This window comes from Pseudorca crassidens, chromosome 2 (genome assembly GCF_039906515.1).
Source record: "Pseudorca crassidens isolate mPseCra1 chromosome 2, mPseCra1.hap1, whole genome shotgun sequence".
Lineage (NCBI taxonomy): Eukaryota > Metazoa > Chordata > Mammalia > Artiodactyla > Delphinidae > Pseudorca > Pseudorca crassidens.
Window position 1 is genome coordinate 57,757,685 of NC_090297.1, and position 25,333 is coordinate 57,783,017.

At 41.1% G+C, this 25,333-nt stretch overlaps 1 protein-coding gene across 1 annotated transcript in view; it reads left to right on the forward strand.

Moving 5' to 3' along the window:
- The window catches only part of IL12RB2 (interleukin 12 receptor subunit beta 2), an 82,444-nt gene that overhangs the window by 31,050 nt on the left and 26,061 nt on the right, over positions 1 to 25,333 (forward strand). The window contains exons 8-9 of the mRNA XM_067726518.1: positions 2,035 to 2,114; positions 14,824 to 15,043. Coding sequence (XP_067582619.1) covers positions 2,035 to 2,114; positions 14,824 to 15,043 — 300 coding nt within the window. The remainder of the gene's footprint in view (positions 1 to 2,034; positions 2,115 to 14,823; positions 15,044 to 25,333) is intronic.

A 25,333-nucleotide genomic window follows, 5' to 3' on the forward strand; every position in this document is an offset into this window, starting at 1 on the left:
CCTCAGCTGCAAAACAGGTATAATCACATGTACCCTCTGCCTTGTGTGAGGATTAAGTGAGATCATGCATATAAAGTATCCAAAGATTACCTGGCACATGGTCGGTGGTTAATAAATGTCAGGCCCCCTTTCCTTCTGTTGCCTGTGCTTTTTTCCTTTTATGCATCTGGACTAGCAGAAAAAAAGTTCTGAGCTTGACTCCTGGCTCCCTGTAATCCTGAACGATTGAGAGCACTTTCAGAATGTCTTCTGTACACATTTCTTACTTCTAATTCCTGGCTGCAAGGGTAAATACTACCACTGGTGGGAAGAGAAGGGGAAGAAAAGAAGTGAATGTTTAGAAATAAAAAAAGAGAGACAAAGGCGAGAGAGGCAGGAAGAGGAAGTGACAAAGGAAGAGAATAGAAAGGTGTACCTGATGGAGGATGTAAGTTTTATAGAGAAATCATAACCCTTCACAGAGCCAGGCAACCACATGATGCAGAGCAAAGAGCACAGGCTATGTGATAAAACAGAGCTGTGTTCAAAGCCTGGCTTCTCCGATGATTAGTTCTGGAACCTTGATCAAGTTCCTTAACTTCTCAGTACTTCAGTTCTCAAAGGAAGAAAACACAGCAGCAAAATTTACTGAGTACTTACCATGTGTCAGCACTCTTCCGTTCATTTACATTCTCACAACAGCCCCATCTGATGTGTAGAATTACTGTCCTCATTTGACAGATGAGGAACCTGGCTTGAGGACATGGTAAACATTTGTTCAGGATCACAGAGCTGGGATTTGCCCATAGACAGTCTGGCTCTGGAGCTCACACTTTAACCACTGCACTGAAGCTAGTGCATCACGGGGCTGAGGAGGACGGGAGATGTAATTGAATGGGCCCACAAAGGGCCTGCCCATAGTATGTGCTGGGACATGTGCTCCCTCCCTGTCCTTCTTTCTCTTCTCCCCTCTCTGGCTGTTTGTCTTCTGCTCTCCAGATGGGACTTAGTTTCTGGAAATTTCCATCTGGTTAAATGGAACTTGCTGCTCCAAAAGGAACCCCAAGATAGCCTCACCCTAATATACTCTGAATGTCACTGTTACACAAGTAAAATTGGTGCAATTGAAGCCGTTTTCAGGGATTGCTTCTGCTGATTCCACCCCTGGCTGTAAATCAAAACAAATCTGACAGTGGGAGAAATAAAACTACTTGACCCATTCATACACACACACACACACACACACACACACACACACACACACACACACACACACACTCTTAGACACAGGAGTTGATTACTCAGTTTCTTTTCAAGTATGTTCTATTGACTTTCTCAAATTAAATTAGGTAATATTTGACCATCGTCTTATGGATTGGTGATTATTTCTTCTATGAGTTCAGCCTGTGTTTCAGCATCAAGTAGATAATATTGCCTGGTTTTTTCATTTGCTTATTCATCATTTAACAAAGAGTAACTGGGAGTCTGTTACATTCTAAGCATTGTGCTAGGTATGAGGAGTATTAAGATGAATGAGATAGGCCTCCTTACAAATAGATTATTGTCTAGTGATCATAAAACCAAATAATTATACTCCAGCATAAGTTCAGGAACGGAGATGAACACAAAGTTCATCATTTGTATTTTGTATTTTTACAGGATCAAAAAAATGTTTCCCTTATGATTTATGTTTATTTTTCTATTGAGAATTCTTTCTGCATTCCAATAAAAAAGAATTAACCAGACGTACTTTCTTTGAGTTGTTTTACTAATACACGTTTTAAGAGTAAGTTAAGAATCTAATTTCCTCGTCATTTTTTAAAATTTGTCTTCAAGGTAACCTTGTTTTTTCTGACTTCTGTAGTCAAAGATATATACATGTTCATTGTGTAACAGCAGAAAAAGGAAGATACTGGGACACAAAGAAAATTGAAATTATCCTATAATCCTACTCCCCCTGAATTATTTAATGAATAACCAATTGACTTCCAAAGTCTTCATATTGTATAGATATATATGTATATATGAAACTGTTTTTTTTCCCCTTCAAAACAGAGCCTACTGGAACATTAGATGTCTGGTACATGAGACAGCACATTGACTACAATAGACAACAGATTTCTCTTTTCTGGAAGGTAAGTTTGCAGTGTCCACTTAAAATTCAGGAGAATTATAGATTTGGGTTTTTTGTTTTGTTTTTGTTGAGGTATAATTGACATATGAAGAGAATTACATATTTGAATGATAAGTTTCAAGGCCAGAAAAAGACCTTCTGTTTCCATAGTGGCTTTGGTATGAGCCTTCAGAGTCTGTGTTGGAGCTCATTTTCTCAGCCAGATCCTCATGATGCTTGATTCTGTGTCATTTATTTTTCCCAAACAAGGGTGAGAACTCTGACTTCCTGCCTCCACACAATCACATCTTTCCCTCACCCACTTCCAGTCAGATCAAGGTTCCCTCCCATCCCCGAGCATGTCCACCCTTTGACCCCACTCAGTACACCTTCTCTTCTGATTCATACAATATGCCCAACAGTGACCATGCAACCTCACTTATTCATTTGTGGGGAAATTAAAGCTGTGGATGTTTAAGAATATGGTTTCTTGCAAATCAAAACTACAATGAGGTATCACCTCACACCAGTCAGAATGGGCATCATCAAAAAATCTACAAACAATAAACGCTGGAGAGGGTGTGGAGAAAAGGGAACCCTCTTGCACTGTTGGTGGGAATGTAAATTAATACAGCCACTATGGAAAACAGTATGGAGGTTCCTTAAAAAACTAAAAATAGAACTACCATATGACCCAGCAATCCCACTACTGTGCATATACCCTGAGAAAACCATAATTCAAAAAGAGTCATGTACCACAGTGTTCATTGCAGCTCTATTTACAATAGCCAGGACATGGAAGCAACCTAAGTGTCCATCAACAGATGAATGGATAAAGAAGATGTGGTACATATATACAATGGAATATTACTCAGCCATAAAAAGAAATGAAATTGAGTTATTTGTAGTGAGGTGGATGGACCTAGAGTCTGTCATACAGAGTGAAGTAAGTCAGAAAGAGAAAAACAAATACCGTATGCTAACACATATATATGGAATCTAAAAAAAAAGGTTCTGAAGAACCTAGGGGCAGGACAGGAATAAAGACGCAGATGTAGAGAATGGACTTCAGGACACAAGGAGGAGGAAGGGTAAGCTGGGACAAAATGAGAGAATGGCATGGACATATATACACTACCAAATGTAAAATAGATAGCTAGTGGGAAGCAGCTGCATAGCACAGGGAGATCAGCTCGGTGCTTTGTGACCACCTAGAGGGGTGGAGTAGGGAGGGTGGGAGGGAGACTCAAGAGGGAGGAGATATGGGGATATATGTATATGTATACCTGATTCACTTTGTTATGAAGCAGAAACTAACACACCACTGTAAAGCAATTATACTCCAATAGCGATGTTAAAAAAAAAACCAAATGGAAAACAATATGTTTTCTATGGTCATTGAAAAGGGAAAGGATGGAAAAAAAGCTGCTCTACCTCAGGAATACTAATAATAGTAGAAAATAATAGGAATAGGAAAAGGAAGCAGCCCTTACGAATAGTAGTAAAAGAGTAGTAAACTGGACAACCTTCCAGAAAACAATGAGGCCTAATGTTATTACAAAATGTAAAAGTTTTACAGAGTACTGAAAGCTGGCATTATCGTTTCACTTAATCCTTACAAAAACTCTAAGAGGTACATACTAGAATCCCCACTAACACATGAAAACACTGAGAGTCCAAGAAAGGAGGTTCTTCTCAAAGTCACCCACCTACTAAGTGCAGAGCTGGGGCTGAAACCCATCCAGCGCTCTTTCTGCTACAGCATGACTCATCTTTGTCCCAAAAAATAACTATTTGAATTGAGCTACTGATTGGCATGTTCATAAGAAGAGGTTTTATTTCCCAAAACTTACATCCCTTTTACGACAGTTCTTCTAGTTAAGGGCAAATAAACAGTTTTGGAATTATGAAGCTGATGAGCATGAAACCAGAAGTCAGACTAATGAAGTCCTCTGGTGGGGTTAGCTGGATAGATTTTGATAATTGCAATCTTCTTCAGTTTTAAGAAATGAGCTCTTGCTCCCTCTTTCCCTTTCTCTCTCTCACACACGCACACAAAATGTCTGGCATAAGAGGAGTCTACTATAAATAGCTTGGTGAGTCATAATCAAGTTCTTCCCTTCGAAACTAAAACTGCAGCTTAAAATTTATCTTAAAATAAAGCATTGTTAATAGCAAGATTATTCCTAAAGCAAGGCGTTTAGAGCAGCCATGATTTGTAAATAGTATAGAAGAACCCAGCTCAATTCCTGGCTATTGGTTTTCATTTTCAGAAGTAAGCGACTGGTTAAAACGAATATTCTTCCTCCCATAAAGATCCCTCCTCCCAAAATGTACTTTACAGTTATCTGAAAAGATACTCTGTTCTGGTCCCATTTCACTCCTCTCTACTCTAGGGTTTCTCTCGGTAGAATGAGGGTAATGAGCCTGGTACCTGCAGAGCTGACAAGGCCGTCATAGGGCCCAGTCAATGAGAAGACACAAACGCAGAAAAATCACGGGGGCCACCAAGGAAAAATTAAATGATACTGCATCATGATTTTTATCCTAACAGGGTAAGCAATGTGCCTGGTGCTATATCTGTGTATACTGTCACAGAGAGAATTTAGAACAGGCATGAGCAGGGTACCCTGAAACCAACATCAGAGCAAAGTCAAAATAATTATTTGTTAGCCAACAGGTAATGCTTAGCAAGCTTGCGTATGCAAACTCCTCTCTGCTACTCATCTTGATCCTGTCGCTATTCCTCACGAAGCTTAGATTCTGAAATGAAGCCTTGAAATTCAAAGAGGCTTTAAAGCTCTTCTAGTCCACGCTTTCTCTCATAAACATTGCTCCCAGCCCAGCCAGGACAGACAGATATCTGGGACCTTCTGGGACAGGGAGAATCGCTTTGGAGGAAGCCCAGGCCTCGATGGCATCTCTTATTGAGAAGTTAGAAAATCTTTCCTTTTGTGGAGCCAGAATTGTGGGCCCAAGAAGGATGCTTTGGACTGGAATCGATTTGAATAAGAAACCAAAAATGTAAATACTAGAAGCTTCTATAACCTTGTGCCAGATGGTAGTCGTGACAGGGCACCTTCAAAACCTTCAGTGATGGTCCAGGCTGAGAAAGGAAAGTTGGACCCAGTCTTCAGTTTTATAGGGTCATTGCAGGATTTAGTCCTTCTCTGTCGAATCCTGGGCTTCTTCAACTGCCTCTCCACCCACCTGGGAGAGGCAATTAAACCCCAGCTGGAGTTGCTGAGATGAGCAGTCCTGCTCTGGACCCCAGAACCACGAATCCCAGACCTCTAGAGCCAAAGGGCATTTAAGCAGCATGCGGTTCTAACACTCGTTTTACAAACACGGAAACTGAGGTCTAGGGAGGGGAAGTGATTTCCCATGAGAGGATTCCATGATGTGGTGCTTGTGCTGGAAGCCTTTCCTGGGCGGAAATACTGCCCTCTGGAACCACCCCTCTCCCACTCATCCGCCTGGGGATTCCTCTTGCCCCCCTTAGGCAGGCTTGGGAGTCTCACATACAGGGCTGTGCTGTGACACAAGGAACTCATCTAAACCTCAGGCTAGAAAGAAACACTGTAGCCGGATCAAGAGCTTTGTGGTGGGGCCTCAGTCAGACCACACAGGGGAAAGGAAGCAAAGACGTGTGTGGTGGCTGATTTTTCTTTTTTCACTTTGATCAATACTGGGAAACCAGATAAGGGGGACACCCCGCCACTGCAAAGGGGAATTTGGGGCTTTGGCACCAGAGGAAGCCCCAAGTAAAACCCCATCAGCCTGTGAACACAGAGAGAACACGTTTCTCTTGCAGATAGGGAGAAGTGAGATGACCTTTCATTTTTGTAGGATGTTTACACTAGGGGAGAACAGCTTGGTGCTGAATGGGTACAGCCCCGGTGTGTGTGGAGGGAGTTGAGGATGTATGAATGTGCGTGTCTGGAGTGGTGTGTGTGCATGTGTGTTGTATATGTGAGTGAGTGCACACGTGTGTGAATGCGTGGGAGTTTTGTATGCGTGGGAGGGATGTGAGTGTGTGGGTGTGTATATGTGAGTACGTGTGTGAGTGTGCGGGCATGTATGTTATGCATGGATGTGTCTTAGTATAATAAAATACCATAGACTAGGGGCTTATAACTAACAGAGATCAATTTCTCACAGTTCTGGAGGCTGGAAGTCTGAGATCCAGCTGCCAGCATGGTTGGGTGAGGGCCCTCTTCTGTGTCGCAGACTTCTGTTGTATCCTCACGTGATGGAAGGGGCTAGACGGCATTCTGGGGTCTCTTAGAGAGTGCTAATCCCACCCATGGGGGCTCCACCCTCAGGGCCTAATCAACTTGCAGAGGCCCCACCTCCTGACACCATCACATTAGGTGTTAAAGTCCAACATGTGAATCACCCTCCGCAGTGAGTAAGTGTGAAGGTGTGTGTGGGATACATGTGGGTATAAGTGTGGGTGTATACGTGTGGGTGTTTGAGTGTGAATGTGTATGAATGTATCTATATGCGTGTGATTTATGAAGGTGGGTGTGCGAATATGTTGAGGGTAAAGGAGACCTTTGATGTTCTGGTTCCCACATAGTTACTCATTTTCCCACACCTTGGTTTCTCCGAAAAACTCCATTTCCTCAAAAATATCCTGTACTATTTTTTGCCATAGTTGCTTTTTAAAAATTTTTTAGTTTTAAATTTTTGGCCACACCACGTAGCTTGCAGGATCTTAGTTCCCCAACCAGGGATCGAACCCATGCCCCTGGCAGTGCAAGCCAGAGTCGTAACCACTGGACCGACAGGGAGGTCCCCATAGTTGCTTTTAAGAGAAAAAATACTTTCTATGTTGAAGCCAAAAAGTAGAACCTAATCTATGAATCAAGCAAAAACACCTGGATGTTGTTAAAACAGTAAATGCAATAACAGGTAGAAACTGTTGCTGTGTTACCAACAGCCTCAGTGTTGGGTTAGAGCCCTTTAAGGGGTGGGGAGAGGAGTGTCACCAATTCTTTCCCTCAGATTCCCTCTATCATCTCCTTCTGCACAAACTTTCATACCGTTTCCTTTGCTTTAACAAAGCGTTTCAATCCATGATTCCAGCACACTTTTCCTTCAGTTAATACAGCTTCTATCCTTTAAGAAGAAAGTCACCTCAAATATATATGGGGATGATGTATGAAAAGATATGACGATGGGTTAAAGCCACATTAACCTTTCCAATTTCCTCTGTAAATTTCTTCAGTGTCCTCTCACTGTCTCGATCATAGCAAGTCACAAACTTTCTGAAATGGTGGTTTGGGCCATGGGTCTGGAAGAGAAATACCTGTGTGCAGATGGAGCTGAATTCACTCCTTCATTCACTCACTCATTCATTTATTCATTCAAGCAAACACATACATGAAAACCCCTCTTTAGGCCTAGAGCCCGTGCTGCATGTGGGGATATGGAAGTGAACAAGCCAGGTCCAGGCTCCATGCCCTTGAGCTCACAGTCCAGCAGGAGGACAGAAATAGCAAGGAGGTGGTGAGGGCCCTCAGGTTCAAGGAGGGGTTCAAGGTTCGGCTGGGGGGGATGATGGCCAGGCAGGGGAAGGAGTGAGGAGTCGGAGAGGACCTTTCAGAATGTAATACTGCAGATTTCAGCATCGTCCATTCTCCATGCAGCTGACTAACTTTGTGAACCATAGAACAAAGTGGAGCCCAGGCAATGAGCGAGTCACTGCAGTTAAAAGATGGAGCATCAGAAGGACAAAGGGCATAGGAGAGTCTACACATCGAAAGATAGGCCTGACAGTCAGAATCCCACGTGAGTTTCTGCTTTTTAGTTTCTTAATTGGTTGGAAGGATGTCGAGGTATGGGTAAAGTGAGTCCACAGTCGAGTTGCTGAGGGTTAAATAGGGTGAAGTTTTTGTTTGTTCGCTTGTATTTTTAAACAATTTTAAGGATAAAATCTTTTGGAATAGTTTAAATCTTTAGAAAATATCACGTATAAACTGCCCCTTAAATTGTTAGTATTGATTCTGTCCAGGTGTTATTAAAGTTTTCTGACCCTAAAAAAAAAAAGAGAAGTTAATACTGGAGTTCCCCAGAAGAACAAGTTAGTCAGGACAAGGGTGGGAGAACATTTGACAGGAGAACCCCTGGGGACACGACTTCGGCTTGAAGGATCACATTAGTGAAGTGCTGTCCCATAGAAATATAAAGCAGGCCACGGATGCAAGCCACATGCATAATTTAAAACTTTCTTGTAGGGCTTCCCTGGTGGCGCAGTGGTTAGGAGTCCGCCTGCCTATGCGGGGGACGCGGGTTCGTGCCCCGGTTCCTGGAAGATCCCACATGCTGCGGAGCGGCTGGGCCCGTGAGCCATGGCCGCTGAGCCTGTGCTCTGCAACGGGAGGGGCCACAGCGGTGAGAGGCCCGCGAACAGCAAAAAAAAAAGAGAAAAAAATAACTTTCTTGTAGCCACATTTTAGAAAGTAAAAAGAAACAGGGACAATTTTAATAATATATTTTACTTACAGATATATTTGGAATGTTATCATTTCAACATGTAATTGATTTTAAAAATATGAATGAGCTATTTTACATTCTTTTTTTCCTGCTATGTCTTTGACAACTGGTGTATCTACTAAGTGCCAGTATGGCACAGTGGCCAGGGGCTCACCCTCCAGATAGCAGCCCGTCTCAGGTCAGGAGAGCCCCGTTTTGAAGGCTGCAGAGCTCCCTCCTGTAGTGGCCAACAACCAGTGTCCTGAGCCTTAACAAGCAAGATAGAAGAGAGATAGGGAATCTTTTGGTTCCAAAGGTGGGGAAAAAACTGGGTGTTTTATATTCACTTGTTCAATGAAGTAATTCATTTGGATAAACAGCTACCCTCGAACCATAGAAGTCAAGAAGAAAGAGAAAGAGCCAGCCCCATACACCAGTTTACAGCACAGCCTCAGACTGTTGAGACCAGAAGCGGCTTATTCAGTACATTCACTTGGTCTCTTTCTCCCTGTCTTTGTCTTTGGTGAAAGAAGAATATTCCAACCTGTATCACATTGCACTGAAGGGATGAATTCTTTGGCCTCCTCATATGAAAGGGATTCAGTAAAAGTAGAAAGTATTATTTGTAACCTGGTTTATATTGATGGAGGACAAAGGTCTATTGTAAATCCCCAGGGAAGATTGGCTTCCAGGAGCCTGAGGCCCTTATATAATTATAGGAGGTATCCAACCTCAGAATCAATGTTTAAATACAAAAGCAGCAGATGGGAAGATTAGTTTTGCTGCAGTATTCAACTCTCTCTCCTTCCCTTTCCCAACCCTGTCTCATCACAGGCTGGCACAGCATTTCTGGAGATATTTTCAGACAGAACAGGTTGCTTTCCCTTGCTTACTAGTCACACATACTGTACCAGATGCAATGCAGGGAATTTGGGTTGGATAGCAGAATGTGGTCAGTGACAAAGATAAGAGTAAGTAGCAGAGAATTAACAGAAGATAGAAAACAGAGATGGAAGGGGAGTTAAAGCTTTGCTCTTTAAAAGTTTCCATTATTTTGCTGTTTTCTAGCTGTAAAACAAGATAGACATCATTATGCCCGGGTAACGACCAGGAGGTATGACTATCAATTAAATCAGTTCAGAGTAGCAGAACACCTGGGGGATGCCTACTACGTGCCAGCATGCCAGCAGTTAAGACTTCATTCTCCAGATAGAGCAGCTGTGCTAGCTGGGTTCAAGCTCCAGCTTTACCACTTACTGTGTGTTCCTGAGCAAGGCGCTTAAACTCTCTGTGCCTTACTTGCCTCATGAGTACCGTGCAGATAGTAAAAGTATATATAACATGAGGTTGGTATGAAAATAAGAATTGTGAAAAGTGTTTGCCAGGTCATTCTTAGGAGGCGGACACTGGTCATGACACTGAGGATGCAAAGACGAACTGACAGGCTAGTGGGGAGATAGGTCCACAGATGGAAATTTCCAGTACAGTGATTTTTAAAACTTCCAGGTGAGGATTGTCTTCACTTTGGACTGGGGTTGCTGAAGGCAGTCATAAGTTCTGAAGTCAAGGTACCCAGACTTAAACCCACAAATTGCATATACTTTGTAATCAACTGTATGGCACTGGTGAAACTTCCATAGAGAGCTGTGGTATAAGCCAGGTCAAGATTAATAGAAGAGCCATATAAGTATGATGGGAAAAGTGCCAATTATGATGATTTTTATATTAGAGTTAAGTGAGAGTAGGGTACCCACCAAGTGTCTTCATATCTCTCATGCACCAAACACTCTTTTGAAACAGTTTACTGCCCTTAGCTCATTGAATCCTCCAATAAGCCTATGCTGGATATAGAATTATCCTCATTTTACAGATGAGGAAATTGAGGCTCAGAGAGGTGAAATAACTTGCCCAAGGTCATGTGGCTGCTAGGTGGTGGAGCAGAAAAGCAAAAGATCTTTCCGAATAACAAGAACCAAGTCAGCAGTGTTCCAAAACCAAAAAAAAACCCAAAAAATCTTCACAGATAAAGCTGTGACTAATAAGTATTCAAACTGCCCAGCTTTCCAACGGGTCTTGATTACAGACTCTCTTCTCTGATACAGGCTAAGCTCTAACAGTTTTTTAAAAGTTATTATTTGCATCAGGGGAAGTTCAGAAGTAAAATGTTACTTTATTGTAAGTACAGTAGTTTTTTCGAAGTCTTAAGAGGAAATGATTTATCAGTTCACAGAAACACCTTTCCTATAATATACTTCAAAACACAAACGGGGCACACATTCACAGATGCATCAGACTTTGTCCTTTCTTGGATTACATTCACCAAGTTATTTTTGACGCTGAAAGCCTTTTCAGGCAGCAGAATTCTTATAATGGTTTATGAGGGAGCTGTTCACTCTTTGCTTCTCAGACAAAGCGAAGTCAGAAAGGCTACGCTCACTAAGTTTAGATCATTTTCCACAGGGCAGAGCAGAAAGAAGACTGAAGGGAGAGAGGCAGTGGGCAGCTTTTCCTTTTTAGTGTATTCTTACCAGTAGGAGAGGGTGACAACAACAGTAGGACCACTGGCTTGAAACCCACTCTCAGCACTGCCCAAGAAGGGGCAGGAAGTACCCTGTCTTTGAGATGCTCCTAGGGACCCCAGACTCCGTCTGGATATCGCCCTCCTCTCTCATATCCACCAGGGGGCGCACTAAAATCTCGCATTACTTTTCTGTAGGGAGGTTTTTTTGAATTAATTTTTTTTTTTTTTTTTTTTTTGCGGTACGCGGGCTTCTCACTGCTGTGGCCTCTCCCTTGGCGGAGCACAGGCTCCGGACGCTCAGGCCCAGTGGCCATGGCTCACGGGCCCAGCCGCTCCGCGGCATGTGGGATCTTCCCAGACCGGGGCACAAACCTGTGTCCCCTGCATCGGCAGGCGGACTCTCAACGACTGCGCCACCAGGGAAGCCCTAATTAATTTTTTTTAACATCTTTATTGGAGTATAATTGCTTTACAATGGTGTGTTAGTTTCTGCTTTATAACAAACTGAATCAGCTATACACATATGTTCCCATATCTCTTCCCTCTTGCATCTCCCTCCCTCCCACCCTCCCTATCCCACCCTTCTAGCTGGTCACAAAGCACCGAGCTGATCTCCCTGTGCTATGTGGCTGCTTCCCACTAGCTATCTATTTTACGTTTGGTAGTGTATATATGTCCATGCCAGTCTCTCACTTCGTCCCAGCTTACTGTTCCCCTCTCCGTGTCCTCAAGTCCGTTCTCTAAGTCTGCGTCTTTATTCCTGTTCTGCCCCTAGGTTCTTCAGAACCTTTTTTTTTTTTTTTAGATTTGTAGGGACTTCTTGAGTCAGTTTCTTAACCTCTCTAAGCGTTAGCACCCTCATCAGAATGAGGAGTTATAAGGAATAAATATGACAGGATGTAGAGCTTCTGACTCATGGTATGGCCCAATAAATGATAGATTCCCCCTTCTCACCCACCCAAATAAACAAACACTAGAGTAAAAATAAATTTATCTGAGAAGACCCAGCTGGCTCCTCAGGCCAAGGTTTTTCTCAGTTCAGAGCTTCTCTCCTTCTGACTCAGGGCTCGTTGGCTCTGGAAAAAAAGAATTCTGGATCTCCACTCTCCCCAAATTGCTGACCTCATGCCCACTGTTGATGTTCCAGTTGCTTTGCAACTCTGGGCCAGAAGGGTGAATAGGGTCCAACTATGCAACATGGCGCTCGTACTCACCAGTTCATTGTCTCATGCTTGCCGTTAGAGGGAGCAGTGAGTCAGAGTGGAGGGGTCATGAATCCAGAAGTCAGGAGCCCTGGATTCCACTCTCAGCCCCTCTATCTGTCCCTTGAGTGGCCTTAAGCAAGTCATCTCTTGTCCCCAGGGCTTAGTTTCCCCGTTGATAAAATGAAACACTGAATTCATTGTTAATCTGTAGAACCCCTTCCTGTTCTGTTGTTCTGGGATGGTAGTCCATTCCGTCTACGTGTCATCAAGGGGTAATGCATTATATACCTGATTCGCAAACTTGATGTTACTGGGTTTTTTTTAACCAACCTAATCACACTCTTTTTAGTTGCTTCAGGAGACTGAGTGCCCCTCCAGCTAAATACCTGTTTTCCCATTGGCTCATTGAACTCATTGAATCTTTTATTCTATGGACCCTGCTGGACAAGTTAGACCCATTTTCCAGTTTGGTTAAGGAGACCAGTTATCTGAGAGATGTTTACAGCCAAACTGGAGCTTGACATTTTATACAAGCATAACTCAAGGGATACCATATTTGTTTGTCTAACTCCTTGGCTCCATCCTCACCTTCTCACTGATATTTGCAACTCAAAACTAATGCAAGGTGGGTCCAAGCCCTTCCCTGCCCTCTGGGAACATTTACTCATCTTTCCAACCCACACCTCTGTTTACTACATCACTGGGATCAGCTGGATTTCCACAGCGGTCTCTAGGTAGGTTCATTGGATCCAAGAGGACTTGACGTTTCCTCCCTTCTGTCAGCACTCTACTGCTGGATTGCTGAGGTGTCTGTGAACAATAATGAGCGCGTGGTAATGCAGGCTGTTTCCCTATTGCCCCTTGGGCAAAAGAATGGGGAGCTTTGTGAGCCCATTTAACTCTTGGGGAGTGCCTTTGGGTGGGGTGCCTGGGATGGGGGTGACAGTCCTCCCTCTGGAGCTGCACAAGGGACAGGGAGGGAAGAATGGAGTGAGAGAGAGCTGAGGGAATGGTCTTCCCTAGCCAGCTTTTGCTTTAATTTATCTTGTTTTTTCTCCTATGACAAAGGGCATGTTTATTAATAACAGTTCAGAACATCACAATGTCAAAAGCATTCACTTGTTTTAATCCACACAATGGGCCTATGAGATCAGCTGATGGACGTTTGCAGCGCTAACTTTCTTGGTTCTTGCCAGGACACAGGATGTCTTCTAGGGAACAGCTGAACGTGCGCCCAAAAATGCCCCCAACAACATGGCATTCACCCAGTGTGTTGACCATGGTTTATGACCCAGTCTTGGGCCTTGTGGATCCAGAAGGGTACCTAGGGCATGATCTGCATTTTTCAAGCTCCTAGAGCCTGAAATATAAAAAGCTGGATGTTCATGCATTAATTTATAGTGAGAATTGCAGCTGTTGGGCCAACCAGAAGGCTTGAGTCAGCAGATAGGAGCATCTTCTCCCAGCGTGCTAATTATTTCAGAAGCCAAATTATAATCAGAAGGCCAATTTTTTCACTTTAAGTGAAAAATACAAATTTTAAGTGAACCAGATGTTCACGTTAGCCCAGCCTCTCCTGACAGATAAATGACGATAAATGACATAGGAAACCAAATTATTAAAAGATTGCTTAGGGAGCAGAGAACCAGAGAAAGGGGCATTTGCCAACCCTAAGGTGTGTCTTTCAGCGGCTTGAGGCCACCCCACACCCCATGGAAGGAAGAGTCTTGTCAAGAAAACTGTGATGCTTAAGTCTGGTGAGCAATGCCTTTCTCTCCCTGCACTAGGCATGGACAGGCACTGCCAGCACAGGCCTTGGCAACTCCCCATTTCCAATGCTTCTGTTTCCCATGGTCCTTGTCCAAACAGGGTTACAGTACAAATAATTAGTTTTCTGCTTACTTTCTGGGATTGTTCCCAAGCCGTCTCAATTGGAATTCTTGCAGTTCCAAAACTTGTTAGTCACACATCTATAAACAGTGTCTTAGTTTCCTAGCACAGATGGCTAATCCAATTCACTAAGTATGGATTTTACTAGTTTAGCTCTTAGAAAGCTTGTTTTTGATTTCAGGAGCAGCATTGCACTTTCTATGTAAAAATATATACGTGTGTGTGTTTCACAAATTTGGAAATGGAGACTCAGAGGGTCTGAATGCCTTGCCCAGGGTCACACAGCTGGTGATTGGTAGAGCTGGAACTCAAACCCAGATCTTCTGAGTCCAGATCCCTCACTTGTTCCATTGAATGTAATTGAGTTTTCTCCTATTAGGAAGTGTCACTTTGAAGCAAGAAAGGAAAATCAATATGTTTTTAAGAATTAGCTTTAAAAAATGTTAACTGATTTTTTTTTCTAAGTGGCGGGGCTGGGTGGAGACATGAAAGTGTGCAGTGGAGGAGATGAGAAGATGTAAATAAAAAGGTCACTGCAGTGTAGCCACCTGCTGCTGGTAGTCATGAGGTCCTAGCACAGAGCATCCAGTGACCTTGTCTGAGAGTACATAGTAAGGAGATGTGTTTTGTTGCAGAATCTGAGTCTATCAGAGGCAAAAGGAAAAATCCTCCACTATCGAGTGACCTTGCAGGAGGTAGCAGGGGGGAAAGCCACACTACAGAACATCACAGAACACACCTCCTGGACCTGGGTCATTCCCAGAACTGGGAACTGGGCTGTATCCGTGTCTGCAGCTAACTCGAAAGGCAGTTCCTTGCCCACTCATATTAACATAACGGACCTGTGTGGGGCAGGTAAGTACCAAATTTTCTTTAATATTACTTGAAGGAAATTGTTTTACTAATCTCTTATCTCCCTCAGGTCCAGCTCAGGGCCTGGTATGAGTAACACAGGAGTTTAGAATTTGGAGTCAACAGCCTTCAGAGGCTGTCCGAAATTCCCATTTAGCCAGTGAGTGTCCTTGGACAAGTGAATTAACACCTCTGAGCTTCAATTTCCCCCTCTCTAAACTAGGGATTTTATTACCTGAATTACAGGTCATTGTGAGATTAAATACAGAGACTAATACATAGCAGGTCCTTAATAAATACTAGTTAAGGAAATATTCATTACATTAAATTGAACGCTCTTATCTGGCTCATTTTTCCAGAAGCAAGAATAATATGTGTTGTCAAGTTCTAGAAAAACCATACCTATAGTCAAAATATGTTTTAAAACCAATAGTCTTAAAATGAAATTCTGGCTGTTATGGAACTATAGTACAATTTTGCTATAATACAGCTCTTTATTACACAAATTTAGATATGTATCCAATTATCTACTCTGAAAACCTCCCAACTAGCTATACACATTTTATAGTTGCATCCCCTGAAAACTAACTTAGGGTGTAAGCCCGTAATTCATCAAAAAAAAAATAGATATTAAAGCTATTTCTCAAGATCTGTATAATAAAAGTATTTCAAGTCAAGATCATTGGCCTAACTTTTTCAAAAAATGCCTGATAGAATAAAACTCTATAATTAGATCCTTCCTTAAAATTCAGTGTAACAGTTTATCCACATGGGGGTCTAGCAATTATCATTTTGAAGAAGCTTCTACCAAAAATGATTATCTTATAGACACTGTCGAACCTTGGTTATATGTCATTTGAGTCGTACATCTGTAAATGTAGAGGTAATATAGTAGATAAAAATACAAATAAATATTGATATAACCTTGGGTTGGCATATGAGTTAGGAATCGCTCTTAGGAGTAAGAGTTGCTCTTACCAAAGGCCTGACTACAGTGACTTATTTATTCTCTTGTATAAAAGAAATTTGGAGGTAGACAGCCCAGGGTTAGTGTGACAGCTTCATAACATTGTGAGGACTCCAGGCTCCTTCCTTCCGTACCCACTGCCAAGTTGACTTCCATCCACAAGATGGAAGTGGTCCAGGATGGCTGCTGGAGCTCTAGCTGTTTCCTTCTAGGCAACAGAAAAGAAGAAGGGAGAAGCCTCAACTCTCCCTCTTCAGGAGTTTTGCCCCAGGTCACACAACAACCCTTGCAGTCATTGACCCTAACTGGTCACCTGATCACACCCAACTGCAAAGGAGGCTCAGAAATACATTGTTCCCTTGCTAAAGAAGCTGAGGAGAGAGTATTTGGTAGGTAACTGGTAATCTCTGTCTCATGTGGGGAAGGCATGAAACCTGAAGGAAAAGATGGATTAACTATAGGGAAAAAAATCTCAAATTTTATGCATAGTAAAGTAAAAACTTTTAAAACACCATAAATAAGGCTTTAAAATGCAAAGAGCAATTTAAGAAAAGTGTATGCTACATTTTTGGTGAAAAGAGGATTGATTATCTGTATATATAAGTTTTCAAATAATACGAGATCATGGGATATGAACAGGCTACTCAAAACATAAATATAAAATAAAAGTAATAATAAAGATATGAAATTTTTAGCCTAGTTAGCAATCAATGAGATGCAAATTTTGAAAAAACATGAGAAATCAAACCAGACCGAGAAAGAGTAAGTAGAATTAGCATAACCTATATTGGTGAGAGTGTGGGGAAAATATACCCTTGTATACTGCTGGCAGGTGTGTAAATTGGTACAACTTTCTTAAGAGAAAGTTGGCAATTGGTAACACTAACAAACTTTAAATATGAACATATCTTTCGATCAAGAAATTTTGCCATTGGAAATGTGTCCTCGGGACTTCCCTGGTGGCGCAGTGGTTAAGAATCCACCCGCCAATGCAGGGGACACGGGTTCAAGCCCTGGTCCAGCAAGATCCCACATGCTGCGGAGCAACTAAACCTGTGCACCACAACTACCAAGCCTGCGTTCTAGAGCCCTCGAGCCACAACTACTGAGCCTGCGTGCCACAACTACTGAAGCCCACGTGCCTAGAGCCTGTGCTCTGCAACAAAAGAAGCCACCCCAATAAGAAGACAGTGCACCTCAATGAAGAGTAGCCCCCACTCAATGCACCTAGAGAAAGCCCATGCACAGCAATAAAAACCCAATGCAACAACAACAACAACAAAAGAAATGTATCCTAGCGAATAATAAGGCATGAGCTTAAAAAAATGTAAGCACAAAAATGTTTGTTGAAATGTTTTTGAAATAATGAAACACCTCAATAATGAAACACCTCAAAGCCTAAATATTTAATAATAGAGGATGGATTGGTTAAATATGTCATGACCCTCACCCACCTTAATCCCACTCCAGCATTAAAGTGATATTGTAGCTATGTTTTTATTAGCATGGAAATATGCACATAATAAGTGAAAAAGTAGGCTTTCAAAAGTATACATGGTATGATGTCATTTAAAAAATATATTTACACAAATACACATTTTAACATAGTAAAAAAAAAAATCTAGGAGAATGTACATGGAAATATTAACAGAAACCATATCTACAATATGGTATTACAGGTGATTTTTATATTTAAATTTTTTTTCTTCAATGAATAAGTACTATGTATATAAGTTTTAAAGGGAATTCTGGTGGGGGGAAATTGAGATCTTACCACTGTTTAGTATCCTGCTCTTGTTAAGATGTAGTATGTCAAAATACGTTACTTCTTTAAACCTCACTGCAGATGGGTCTTGAGGATATAAGCTTCTTGAAGTTTCTGGGCCCATTCCAGCTTCTTTATTTAGAATTGGAAACAGCTTCTCAAAATGACACATTCATTATTTTAGAGTTGGCCTCTACATTATTGATTCAACAAAAATTTATTGAGATTACTATATAAGGTAACTGGAATTCACAAGAGGTAAAAAATACAGTCAAGGTCCTACAGTTATATTTTGATATTTTGTCCGCTGGGAGGGATAGACATATAAACAAGTAAACTGCAGTACAGGATAAGTGTAATATTAGAGGTGTGCACAGGGCACTCTAGGAACAGAGAAAAGCTGAAGCATGGGCTTAGAGAGGAGACTACATGTGAACAGAAATGGAGAGACAAGATGGTGTTAGCCAGGCAAAGTAGTGCAGGTGTGCGAGCGTGAGGGTTTGCTTTAAAGTGAGGTCTGAGCAGGCATATAAGTTGAAAAGGAGAAATGGGGTGGGAAAGAGTTGAAGGTAAAGGGGAAAGGGGATCATTAATGGAATGAAGTTCCTGGGGAGCTGAAAGATGATGGGATCCAATAGCAAAAAAGATGTAAGAGACACACTTCTTCCTCTCATAATGGAAGGTGTTAAATAAGGGTGAGGCTCAATAAGGAGGAGCGTGGAGGGGTGGTAAAGTAGGATATTGAAACAGTTCTCTAGAACTGAGCTGTGACTAAGAGGGTCCTACTCCCAGAAATCTCAAGAGCCTATTGTCTCTCCTAATGCCACACCTAAACCATCCAATAAGAGTAGTTGTGCACCCCAGCGAGACCTGGAGGACAGATTTGCAAACCACATGGTCCCATCCTGGAGCCCTCTTGTCTTATGCAAATTCTGCATGATCTGTAGGAATAGCGTACCATGATTTTTGTCTCCCTCTCTTTCAATATATGTTCACACTACTCACATAAATAGCTTTCCTTCTAGGAAGAGAAAAATAATGCCCCACGAGGCAGAATTATGTTGATTTTGAGAAAGTAGGGACAACTTTGTTGTAAAAGGTATATGCCACAGCACTGCATATCAAGAAGCACTAGAATGATTTTGTTGGTTTATGATGAAAATTGAATGTGTGCTAAACCCACCAGTCAACAAGTAAAACATATTTAATATTTCAGACCAGTCCCTATGCTCAAGAATTCTTGAAACTATGACAAGAAACAGAAAGCAGTACAGCCATAAATAGAGGCCCACACAGATGTCAGAGACTGAGGCCCCAGGAGGTGATGTAACTTGGCCAAGATCATATACACAATTGGTGGCAGAGCTGGACTGAAAAACCAAGCCACCTGTCTCTTAGGTGGGCACTTTTTCCAAATACCTTATGACTCCATAGCTCTATTTAGAAGTTCTCGGTGAAAATGGAGATGGGAAGTCGAATGATAGAGGCTAAAGGAATAACTTTGAAAGGTGTCAGAGAGGTGAGTTGTTAGCAGAGTTCTAAAGGAGAGAGCATGCCCTGGCAAACATGATGGAGAGGAAATTCAGGCTGGTTCCTGCCAAGTGTGGTGACTCAGAGGCTGGGCAATGCCAGGTTGATTTACTTAGCTAACTGCAAAGAGAGCAGTGGTTAGAAAGGCTCTTTGGCTATTTTAGCCCATCATCTGGCAAAGGGTCTTGCAAACCCTAGGTGATCAATACATATTACTGAATGAATACATTTTATTCTCCAAAACAAAACAAAACAAAAGCAAACTTGTGACATAGCCAGAAAATAAGATACCAAGGCAAATGAAGATAAAGAACCAGGGCTGGGGAATTCGAGTTCCTGGCAAGGGAGCCAACACACAGGTTCCAGGCTCTCACCACCAAACCTTCCCTGAAGATAACCACAGGAGAGACAGAACTGGATGGCTGAGTGCCTGTGGATGGGTAATAGTGATGAAGGGGGAGGGCTGAGGTAGCACTTCCTGGTTGCACTCCTTTTTCTTCCCCTTGTTGCCCTGAGATGTCCATCACCTGGGCATTTTTACTATGGGCAGGAAAGTCTGGAGGGCAGGGCAGAGTAACTTCAAGGAAGCCCTGGAACCTGACAAAGAGTGCCTGTGATTTTCTTCTGCCACCCATCCCATGGCCTGGCAATTATAAAAGAGAATAACAGCCCTGCCCCCCATGAAGAGCAGTGCCATCCACAGAGACATGGGTAGGTTCTGGAGCTGCCAGGTACACCTACGGGGAACAGGAGGCAGGCAGAGCTTAGGGTGAATCACTACAGGCTCCCTGGCTTTCCTCTCTGAAAAGCTCTTCCACCCCACCTAAACTTACCTGGAGGAGCATGAGCTCTGGCTAAACTTTCACTCCTCCCCCAACAGAAAAATAAAGGCCAAGGCTGCTGATCAATCCAAGAAAATAAAACATGATCCCAAAGGAGAAAATTAGTAGAAATCTGAGGGGCACAAATTCTGAGAAAGAAAGGCAGCAAATGGGACTACCTGTATGGTAGGAAGTATAACCAGCACAACAGAAAGAGCAAGAGTTTAGAATAAGCATAATAAGTATCCTTAGAAAGATAAGAGAGGATGCTAGGAACATAAATCAGAAATAAGTGGTTGTGGAAAAGGCCCAAATAAAGAGATTCAGTATGGAAAGTTCAGTTGTTGAAATAATGAACTCACCCAATGGGTTGGATTGCAGAAAGGACTCATCTGAATATTGAAAGAGTACATGGAAGATTGGATGAGAAACTCTTTGAAAAGTCATCAAAAGGGGAAAAGAATTTGAAAAATGAGAAGACTTAAAACACTGAAAGAATAAAAAGAGAAGTAATGACAACCACCTAAAAGGAGTCCCAATAAGAGAAAAAAAGTAAATGAAAGGGAAAAAGTATTCTAAAATATTTATCAAGAATCTTATAGAATGTACTACTCTGATGAAGGATGTCAATAGTGGGGGAGGCGATGTGTGTATGTGGGCAGGGGTGTGTGGAAAATCTCTGTGCCTCCCACTCAATTTTGCCATGAACTTAAAACAGCTTTAAAAAATAAAGTCTATTAAAAAAGAAAGAAGTAATAGAAGGAAAGAATACGAGTGCAGAATGATCAAGCAGGTGTTGCTCCCAAAAATACAAAGATAGATCAGTATCAGAAAAATGCATCATTGTAATTCATTACTTTAATACTGAAAGAGAAAAAAAAGGATATGTTCTTAACAGATGTAGAAAAATATTCAGGGCTTCCCTGGTGGCGCAGTGGTTGGGAGTCCGCCTGCCGATGGAGGGGACGCGGGTTCGTGCCCTGGTCTGGGAGGATCCCACATGCCGCGGAGCGGCTGGGCCCGTGAGCCATGGCCGCTGAGCCTGTGCATCCAGAGCCTGTGCTCCGCGACGGGAGAGGCCACAGCAGTGAGAGGCCCGCGTACAGCAAAAAAATATATATATATATATTCAGTAAAGCAAAGTTTTTAGTAAATAAATAGTTTTTGTTGTTGTTGTTGTTGGGTGTTTTTTTGCGGTACGCGGACCTCTCACTGCTGTGGCCTCTCCCGTTGCGGAGCATAGGCTCCGGACGTGCAGGCTCAGCAGCCATGGCTCACAGGCCTAGCCGTTCTGCAGCATGTGGGATCTTCCCGGACCGGGGCACGAACCCAGTCCCCTGCATCGGCAGGCGGACTCTCAACCACTTCGCCACCAGGGAAGCCCAAATAAGTAGTATTTTATTACAAATAAAATCAATTTGAAAGCTATGAAGAAAAGAAAACTTTTCAGCTTTGCTAAGACTTTCTACCAAAAACATGCAGCAAGCATCATCGTAATAAAGATATGTAGGAACATTCTCTTTAAAATTACAAGATAAAAGCAAAAAAAAAAAAAAAAAAGCATAAGATTTAATTCAAAGATTGAAAAGAGAAGATATTTTAAGTGTACAGCTAATAAGATTATTACATGGAAATTTTTTAACAAGGGCAATAGACAAATTATTAGAACTCATTAGAGAGTTTAGCAGGTCTGCCAGAATAAGAATAACATACACAAATTAATACTGGAAAAAGCAGTAGAAAATAAGATGCCATTTAAATTGCAAACTAATAGTATAACGTGTCTAGGAATTAACCTAAAAAAGAATGCATTAAAACTTTAAGGACGAATTTTTGAAATTCCATTAAAAGATATAAAAGGAGACCTAAATAATTTCAAATAGACAGTATATTTATAAATGGGACAATTTAACATTGTCTAAATTGAGCTATAAATTTAATATAATTTCAATAAAAGTACCAGCTGAAATTTTTGAGGACTCTGATAAACTGATTCTAAAAGCTATATGGAAGAATAAAGTTTCTTGAATACCCAAGACCACTTTGTAAAAAGAAGAGCAAAATGAGGAGGGACTTTAACCACCGAATAGTCAGGTGTCACAGAGCCTCGTAATGCAACCAGTGTGTTCTGGTGTAGAAGCTGACCTAGACATAAACCCATGAATGTGTGGAACTTGGTGTGGGACAGGGATGAAACCACATTTGGAAAAATGGACTCACTGTGTGGAAAAAATAATAAAGTTTATTTCCTTAAAAAAAATACACTTTAGCTAGATTTGGATTAAAAACCTAAATGTGAAAGGTAAAACCAAAAGCCAATGGGTGGAAATGTAGTTTAGTATCTTTGTGACCCCAGAATGGAAGGATTTCATAAACAAGACTCAAAATACACAAACTGTGGATAAATTTACCCACATCAAAGTATGTTTGTGCAACAAACACATCACAAAGTTTTCAGAGATTGAAAGACTGGAGTGAGATATATTTGGTGTTGAAAACTAACAAGTGATTAATATCTAGAATATAAAAGCTATTTCTGCAAGTCAGGAAGAAGACAGGAAACACAATAGAAAAAATGAGTGAAGTATGAGAAGGGGAAAGTCACACAGCTAGTAATATGGGAAGAGAAGCTCAGCCTCATAAGAAATCAGAAAATGAAAATAAAACCACAATTAAATACCACCTTACATGTACCGGATTGGCAAAATGAGAAAGTCAGAAAATACCAAGTGCTGGTGGGGAAATGAGAACTTCTTATGCTTTTCTTGTTGGAGTGTCAACTGACTGACTATTTTAGAGATCACCCTGGCTGTATTTAGTGAAATAGGTGAATTTAGTCTATAATCAAGAAATTCTGTGCATTTAGAGAGAGAGAGAGAGAGTCACTCTTTTTTTTTTTTTAAATTGGAGTATAAAATAAATGCAGAGGAAATAGGCAAACTACCTGAAAAAGAATTCAGAGTAATGATAGTAAAGATGATCCAAAATCTTGGAAATAGAATAGAGAAAATACAAGAAACATTTAACAAGGACCTAGAAGAACTAAAGAGCAAACGAACAGTTATGAACAACACAATAACTGAAATTAAAAATACTCTAGAAGGAATCAATAGCAGAATAACTGAGGCAGAAGAACGAATAAGTGAGCTGGAAGATAGAGTGGTGGAAATAACTGCCACAGAGCAGATAAAGAAAAAAGAATGAAAAGAATGGAGGACAGTCTCAGAGACCTCTGGGACAATACTAGGCACACCAATATTCGAATTATAGGCATCCCAGAAGACAAAGAAAAAAAGAAAGGGTCTGAGAAAATATTTGAAGAGATTATAGTCGAAAACTTCCCCAACGTGGGAAAGGAAATAGTTCATCAAGTCCAGGAAGCACAGAGAGTCCCATACAGGATAAACCCAGGGAGAAACATGCCGAGACACATAATCAAACTAACAAAAATTAAACACAAAGAAAAAATATTAAAAGCAGCAAGGGAAAAGCAACAAATAACATACAAGGGAATCCCCATAAGGTTAACAGCTGATCTTTCAACAGAAGTTCTACAGGCCAAAAAAGAGAGTGGCAAAATATGTTTAAAGTGATGAAAGGGGAAAACCTACAACAAAGATTACTCTACCCCGCAAGGATATCATTCAGATTCGACAGAGAAATCAAAAGCTTTACAGACAAGCAAAAGTTAAGAGAATTCAGCACCACCAAACCAACTTTACAACAAATGCTAAAGGAACTTCTCTAGGCAGGAAACACAAGAGAAGGAAAAGACTTGTAAAAACAAACCCTAAACAAGAAAATGGTAATAGTAACATACATATCAATCGTTACCTTAAGTGTAAATGGATTAAATGCCTCAAACAAAAGACACAGACTGGCTGAATGGATACAAAAACAAGACCCATATATGTGCTGTCTACAAGAGACCCACTTCAGACCTAGGGACACATACAGACTGAAAGTGAGGGGATGGAAAAAGATATTCCATGCAAATGGAAATCAAAAGAAAGCTGGAGTAGCAATACTCATATCAGACGAAATAGACTTTAAAATAAAGACTATTACAAGAGACAAGGAAGGACAATATATAATGATCAACGGATCAATCCAAGACAAAGATATAATAATTGTAAATATCTATGCATCCAACATAGGAGCACCTCAATACATAACGCAAATGCTAACAGCCATAAAAGGGGAAATCAACAGTAACACAATCATAGTAGGGGACTTTAACACCCCACTTACACCAATGGACAGATCATCCAAACAGAAATAAATAAGGAAACACAAGCTTTAAATGACACATTATACCAGATGGACTTAGTTGATATTTACAGGACATTCCACCCAAAAACAACAGAATACACTTTCTTCTCAAGTGCACACAGAACATTCTCCAGGATAGATCACATCATGTGTCACAAATCAAACCTTGGTAAATTTAAGAAAATTGAAATCGTATCAAGCATCATTTCTGACCACAACGCTATGAGACTAGATATCAATTACAGGAATAAAAACTTTTAAAATGCACACATATGGAGGTTAAACAATACGCTACTAAACAGCCAAGAGATCACTGAAGAAATCAAAGAGGAAATCAAAAAATACTGAGAAACAAGTGACAATGAAAACACGACGACCCAAAACCTATGGAATGCAGCAAAAGTAGTACTAAGAGGGAACTTTATAGCAATACAATCCTACCTCAAGAAACAAGAAAAATCTCAAATAAACAACCTAACCTTATACCTAAAGCAATTAGAGAAAGAAGAACAACAACAACAAAAAAAAAACCCAAAGTTAGTAGAAGGAAAGAAATCATAAAGATCAGATCAGAAACAAATGAAAAACAAATGAAGGAAACAGTAGCAAAGATCAAGAAAACTAAAAGCTGGTTCTTTGAGAAGATGAACAAAATTGATAAACCATTAGCAGACTTATCAAGAGAAAAAGGGAGAAGACTCAAATCGACAGAGTTAGAAATGAAAAAGGAGAAGTAACAACTGACACTGAAGAAGTACAAAGGATCATGAGAGATTACTACAAACAAGTATATGCCAATAAAATGGACAACCTGGAAGAAATGGACAAATTCTTAGAAAAGCACAACCTTCTGAGACTGAACCAGAAAGAAACAGAAAATATAAACAGACCAATCACAAGCACTGAAATTGAAACTGTGATTTAAAATCTTCCAACAA